At 43.7% G+C, this 7,147-nt stretch overlaps 1 protein-coding gene across 1 annotated transcript in view; it reads right to left on the bottom strand.

Moving 5' to 3' along the window:
- Positions 1–7,147, bottom strand: part of CSMD2 (CUB and Sushi multiple domains 2) — a 432,839-nt gene that overhangs the window by 14,574 nt on the left and 411,118 nt on the right. The window contains exons 61-62 of the mRNA XM_011972538.1: positions 4,121–4,232; positions 3,375–3,554 (exon numbers count right to left, since the gene is read on the bottom strand). Coding sequence (XP_011827928.1) covers positions 3,375–3,554; positions 4,121–4,232 — 292 coding nt within the window. The remainder of the gene's footprint in view (positions 1–3,374; positions 3,555–4,120; positions 4,233–7,147) is intronic.

The raw sequence follows: 7,147 nt of genomic DNA, 5'->3' as shown, positions 1-7,147 counted from the left end.
GACATCAAAAGCATATGCAACCCCCAAAATAGATAAGTTGGATTTTATCAAAATTAAAAACACTGGTGCTTCAGAGAACATCAACAAGAGAGTGAAAAGAAACCCCACGAAATGGGAAACAATTTGCAAATCATGTACCTTATAAAGGCCTTGTATTTTAGATAGAGAAAGAACTCTTTCAACTCAACAGTAAAAAGATAAATCAGTAAAAAATGGACAAAGTATTTGAATAGACATTTCTCTAAGGAAGACATACACATAAAAAAGTGATGAGCACTATTAGCCATTAAGGAAATATAAATCATTTTTGCACAATGATATAGGCAACAAAAGCAAAAGTAGACAAATGAGATTACATCAAACTGAAAAGCTTCTGCACAGCAAAAAAAACAAAAACAAAAACAAAAAACAAAAAACAAAAGAAACAACAACAACAACAAAAAAAACCCAAAAAAACAAAAAACACAAAACAACAGAGTGAAGAGGCAACCTATGGAATAGGAGAAATTGTTTGTAAACCATACATCTGGTAAGAGATTAACATCTAAGGAACATATAGAAGGAACTAAAACAACTCAATAGCAAGAAAATAAACAACCTGATTTAAAAACAGGCAAAGGATCTGAATAGACATTTCTCGAAAGAAGACATACAAATGGCCAACAGGTATATGAAAAATGCTCAACATCACTAACCATCAGGGAAATGCAAATGAAACCCACAATGAGATATCACCTCCTACCTGTTAGGACTATTATAAATAAGATTAAAGATAACAAGTGTTGGTAAGGTGGTGGAGAAAAGGAAACTCTTGCACACTGTTAGTGGGAATTTAAGTTAATATAACCATTATGGAAAACAGTATGAGGGTTCCTCAAAAAATTAAAAATAGAACTACCATATGATCCAGCAATACCATTATGGAGTATACATCCAAAGGAAACAAAATCAGTAAGTCAAAGAGATATCTGCACTCTCATGTTTATTGCAACATAATAGCCAAGATGTGGAAGCAACCTAAGTGCCCATCAGTGGATGGATGGATAAAGAGAATGTGGAGTATATACACAATGGAATACTATGCAGTCTTAAAAAAGAAAGAAATCCTGCCATTTGTGACAACATGGATGAACCTGGAGGACATTATGTTAAGTGAAATAAGCCAGGTACAGAAAGACAAATACTGCACAATCTCACTTATCTGTGGAATCTAAAATAATTGAACTAATTAATAGAAGTAGAGAATGGTGGATACCAGGAGCTAGGGTGGGGTGGTACTGGGGGGTTGGAATTGGAAAGATGATGGTCAAAGGGCACAGAATTTCAGTTAGATGGGGAATAAGTTCAAGATCTCTTGTACATCATGGTGACCACAGTTAACAACAATGCACTGTGTACTTGAAAATTACTGAGAGTAGATTTTGTGTTCTTCCCACAAAAAAATGGCAAGTATATGAAGTTAATGGATATGTTGATTAACATGACTTTGCCACTCCACAATGTATACGTATATCAAAACATCATGCTGTACACTCTACATATATACAACTTTTATTTGTCAATTAAAACATAATTAATTGGATGAAAATTCAAACAATAAAAAACACCACAATGAGATACCACTTTATACCCACTGATGATGGATACACTGAAACAGGGCAGACGACTGTTGGGAAGGATGTCGAGAAACTGGACCCCGAGCCTTTGCTGGTGGGAATAACATGGTGCAGGTACTTTGGAAAACTTTGGCAGTTCCTCAAAATATTACACGTAGAGTTACTGTTCTCCTAGATATGTACCCAGGAGAGCTGAAAACATACTAAAACAAAAACATGTGCATGTGTGTTCACAGAAGCATTATTTGTAATAGCCAAAAAGTGTGAACAACGTAAAGAGCCACCAACAGGTGAATGGATAAACAAAAAGTGATGTCCATATGATGAAATATGATTCATGCATAAGAAGGAAAGAAATTCTGACAGATGCCACAACATGGATAAATCTTGAAAACGTTATGCTAAGGGAAATAAGTCAGACACAAAAGAACAAATACTGTATGATTCCACTAACATGAGGTACTTAGAATAGGCAAATTCACAGAGGCAGAAAGTATGACAGCAGTTTCCATGGGCTAAGAGAAGGGGGAAATGGCAGTTATTGTTTAATGGGTATGGAGTTTCTGTTCAAGATAATGAAAAAATTCTGGAAATGGATAGTGGTGATGGCTGTGCAATATCATAAACATAACTGATGCCACTGAATTGTGCACTTAAAATTTTATATTATGTATATTCTATCACAATAAAAACTTAATAAACGTACTTCAATAAATGTACTTTATATTACTACCATATGTGGAAAACAAAAGAAATTTACTAGCGATACAATGAAAATAAAACACCGTTAGTAAGTTCTAGCTCTGATACAATCTCTGACCCTGAAGGCTTCCCTCTGAGTGGCAGGATAGCAAAATAGTCATAGATCCTAAAGTTAGACCCTCAGGGTATGGATCTTCAGCTCTTAACCTTTCTCAGCTGGGGACCTTGGACACATTAACTCCTCTGTGCCCTAGTTTCCTCATATATTAAATAGCCTCATAGGATCTTGTGAAGATTAAATGAGTTGAAACATACAAAGCACTTAGCACAATGCCTGGTATCTGGTAAGGTCAGTGCCTATCAGAGAGTTTAATGCTATTCCAGCACTGAACTAATCCTTTATCCTTAATCCTTTCTCTCAAGACTGGACTCAGACATCACCTTCTCCAGGAAGTCCTCCCTGACTTCTCCTTTCCCCCACTTTAGTGCCCTTCCTCCTCATTCCTACAGCATTTGGCACATCTCCATGTTCCTCCAGGCACTCCAGATATAAAATCTGATAATGTGTCTGTCTTCCACATGGCAGGGTTGTGTTTTTCCCCTCCGAATCCCTCATGCTTAGTGCAGGCATGGGGCCTCATGAACTCTCAATCAATAGAGAACGAGTGAATGAAGAAGAGGGGAAGGAGGTCTGGGACATCCTCGTAACCCCAAGGGACCTACAGGCGGGTGCTGTTTTATCAAGGGTGTAATATGCGTAATGCGTCACTCCAGCTTAGTGGAAGAAAAACACTTTCCTCTGCCCGATGATGAAATGCGATCCTGTGAGTGTTTCAGCCCAGGCAAAGGGGGCAACCTTTGGGGTGGGTTGAGTATGCACCTTTTTAGACTGCTCTCTGGTTTGCTCTTCTAGACCCAAAACCTTAGAAAATCAGAAGCAGGATCCAGCTCCTGGAAATGCGATTCCTTCCTTCTCTTTTGCCCTCTTTCAGCTCAAGCTCAGCTGGCACCTTCAGCCTCCCACCCTGGAGAGCTTCCCCGAGCAGGCACACTCACCCAGGCAGATGGGCGGCTTGCCTGTCCAGCTGCCATCCGCCTTGCAGGTGCGGTGCTCGGAGCCACCCTTGAGGGAGAAGCCCTCCTGACAGGAGTAGATGAGCGTGTAGCCCATGGAGGGCAAGTCCAGGGCTCCGACGTTGGCATGCGTTGGCGTTTCTGGCTGCCTGCAGTGGTGGGCTGGATGAGAGGAAAGACCTCGTTGGACCGGAGGAGATTAGGGGCTTCAGGGGCCCTTTTGACCATTCCTCTGTTCCTAGATAGAATATCCTCTTCCTTCCCCTTCTAGTCCCTTTCATGCCAAGCATCCCCCCTCCCTAATCCTCCGCCCTAACCCCAAGCTCTGTGTCTAGAGGAATGGCCAAGATGGAGATCATGTGGATATCGGCTTGGTTGACTCTGGGCATGGGGAACCTATGCTTGCAGCACTTCCTGAGGGGTAAAGGAGTAATTGGGTCAAAAGCTTGATCTCTCCACCCTGAGGCCTGGCCTTGTAGTTGTTAGTTTTTGCTGCCACTGGATAGTTTTTTTCTTTGCTAAGGCATAGGGACTGCCTTCCAGTATCAGAAAGGCTTTTGTGTGGAAGTCCTCTGTGAGGCCCTAACGCGTAAGGACTACAAACAGACTGATGTCGGTTCACATGGGGAGTTGTGAGCTCCCTGTCATTCAGAGGATTCAAGCATGTCCCAGATGCCCAGCTGGGGCAAGAGGAATTTTTCTGGGATGTGGGTGAAGTCTGCACTCACGGACACAGTCAGGCGGGGTTCCACTCCAGGTCAGGTTTGGGAGGCAGGTCCTGGTGGTGGAGCCTTGAAGCAGGTAGCCCTTTTGACAGCGGAAGAGGACTGTGCTTCCAACCTGTGGCAAGGACACAAAGTCCCATCGGCCCCTTCCTTCCAGCAGTGCTTCCTACATCTGTCCCTTGACCACTTTCCCACGGCCCAACTCCTCCCCTGCTGTGGCCTGCAAAACTCTTTTTCTGATTCTCTGCCTGGTTAAATTTTCTTCCTCCTTTGAGGCAGTTGATATGATGCCTCCTCCACAAGGCCTCATCTAATACCCTGAACAAAGTTATAATATTACACTCTGTTGTGGACACAGTGCCTGATTCAGAGTCAGAAGACCCTGGATCCGAGTTCTGGCTTCTGCATTTACTCAGGACAGGCTGTGTGGAACTCTGTAAACCTTAGTCTTCCTAAGGATAAAGTGGGGATGACCATCCTTGCCACAATCACACTGGAATGTTGTGACACTCAAATGTGATGGCGGATTTGACAGTATTTTACAAAATGTGAAGAAGAGTGTAAATTAATTATCGTGTGTGTGTCCCTTTCCTCGATGAAACTACGAATTCTTTAAGGATGGGAGACTTGTCTTTACAGATATGGCCCCCATAGAATCTGTTGAATGAACTGCCACCCTCCCTCCCCACTCTGCTCAGTTATGTTCCCTGTCTTAACCCCCCACCAGCCCCTCGCTGTACAACTCGACACTCCCGCAACTACAGTCTCCATCTCTCCCTACCCAATCCACTTGGTGTAATGTGGCTAGATCTGTTTCCTACACTGCAACTCGGATTATACTACTTCCCAGCTCAAATACTCATGTGTCCCTATTACCTACTGGAACATGGGCAAATGCAACGTGTAACTCTTAATTTCCACTCCCTTCTTCCATGCTGAACACTTTTTATCTTGGATTTCATCATTTGACTTAACAAATGACACCTTTATCCATGCAGTTGTGCAAATAAAAAACCTCCAGTCATCTTTGATCCCTTTGACCCCACAATCCATCCCATCAATGAGTCCTCTTGGTTCTACCTACAAAACATATCCTGAACAAGCGTTCAGGATCACTTCTCACCTTCTCTTTCCCTGAAGTCATGACAACAGTGTCCTCCTTGTCTAAGTGCTTCTATTCTCAATTGCCTGAGTCATATTTCAAATGAAGAATCAGATTGTGTCACCTTCAAATGGCATTTTGGATAAAATCCAAAATACTTATCATGGCTTCAAGGTCCTGCAGGACCTGTCCCACGCTGCTGCCTTTGCAAAAATTATGTGATAGCTGACATATACAAAGCAATATATGGAACACATATAAAGTATAATAATAAAATGGACATTTTAGATTGAATCCACATGCAACTTAAGCGCTAGAACGTTACGGACATGGTTGTAACGTCCTAGGGCCTCTTTCCCTGCTCTGTTCCTCAACACTCCTCCGTAGTAAAGGCGGTCTGGAAATTTGTGTTAATTTCCTTGCCTTGTTAAAAAACGATCCTATCACATATGTGCATACATATCTCTAAACAATTTAATTATGTTTTTGCTGGTTTTAATATTTATAAAAGTCGTGTCATGCCACCTTTGCCACTTGATAGTATGTTTCTAAGATGCATCCACGTCATGCAGAGCTGTAGTTCATTCATTTTCTTTGCTGTATAATAATCCATCACGTGACTATACCCACAACCTTTCCTGTTTCTTGGTAACATGTGCAAGAGTGTCTCTGGCATATGTGTGCAGAGGTGGAACTTTTGGGTCATAGAGTGTGTGAATGTTTAACTTTACACACCAGGACCAAGCTGTTTTCCACCCTAGCCTCGCTCTGGACTACATTTCCTTCTCCTCTCTCACAGGGCTGAAGACTTGCTAGCTGGCCTGTTTTCCACTCCCTTCTTCCACGCTGAACACTTTTTTGTCTTGGATTTCATCCCAGGCTGCTAAACACTTCCCTCAGCACTCCTTTGCAGCAGCCTTTCGTTCAGCCAGGAATGTCACCCTGCTCTACACAGGGATAGCCCTTCTCATCATGGAGGCCACAGTTCAAATGTCACCCTTCCCTAACTACCCTTCCTAAAATGGCAACCCACCCCGTTCACACCCCTTTATATCACACCGTGTAACATCTAGTGCTCTCAGAAGCTAGCTCGTTTATTTATTTACCATCTTCAGCCAGGCAGTTCCCTTCAAACAGGCACCCAGCCTGTCCTGTTCCCGCTGTATTCCTAGCACCTAGAACAGTTCAGTGCCATAAGCACGTGCCAAGTGAGTACAGACCGAGTGAATAAGTCACATTACTTGACTAGATCCCAGCCTGTCATGTCCAGGTTAGTCTGATATTTTCCTGGGCAAGTCTTGGACTCCAGCTAATTGTCTTGCCTTGAACACACCCATACTTTCCTCTTCTTCCTTTTCTCTGTTCAATGTATCCCAACCCAGACTGTCCAGGTTCTCTCCTCCCAAAGCTCATCGGAGATGTGTCCGCAGGGCCTGCGTCCTGATGGGCCAGACATGCCGACGGGCCTGCCACATGTGTGACACATGTTCATTGCCACTGTGCATGAGCCCAGTGTCTGTGGGTGGGGTGGGCACCCTGAGAACAGAGGTCTGTCTGTCTCACTCATTTCTGTATTTCCACAACCACCCGGCCCGGGATTGGCGGGAAGTGTTCGTGGAACTGCACGCCACTGTCCTTTCTCATCAGTTTCTCTGATGGATGTTAGGGTCCTTCTGTTTCTGCAGGGTGCTCCCATGGAGCACTGTTCAAAGAGGCAGAGGACTTTCTTTCTGCGCTTTCCAAGCTCTTGTCCTCCCCGAGTGCTGTCCTGAGGAAGGTCCCTGGGTCCCCTTTTTTTTTTTGAGATGGAGTCTCGCTCTGTCACCCAGGCTGGAGTGCGGTGGCGCGATCTTGGCTCACTGCAAGCTCCGCCTCCCAGGTTCACGCCATTCTCCTGCCTCAGCCTCCTGAGTAGCTGGGACTACAGG

This window comes from Mandrillus leucophaeus, unplaced genomic scaffold (genome assembly GCF_000951045.1).
Source record: "Mandrillus leucophaeus isolate KB7577 unplaced genomic scaffold, Mleu.le_1.0 Scaffold1297, whole genome shotgun sequence".
NCBI lineage: Eukaryota > Metazoa > Chordata > Mammalia > Primates > Cercopithecidae > Mandrillus > Mandrillus leucophaeus.
Note: the sequence above shows the minus strand (reverse complement) of the source record. Positions and strands in the feature narration are given on the sequence as shown.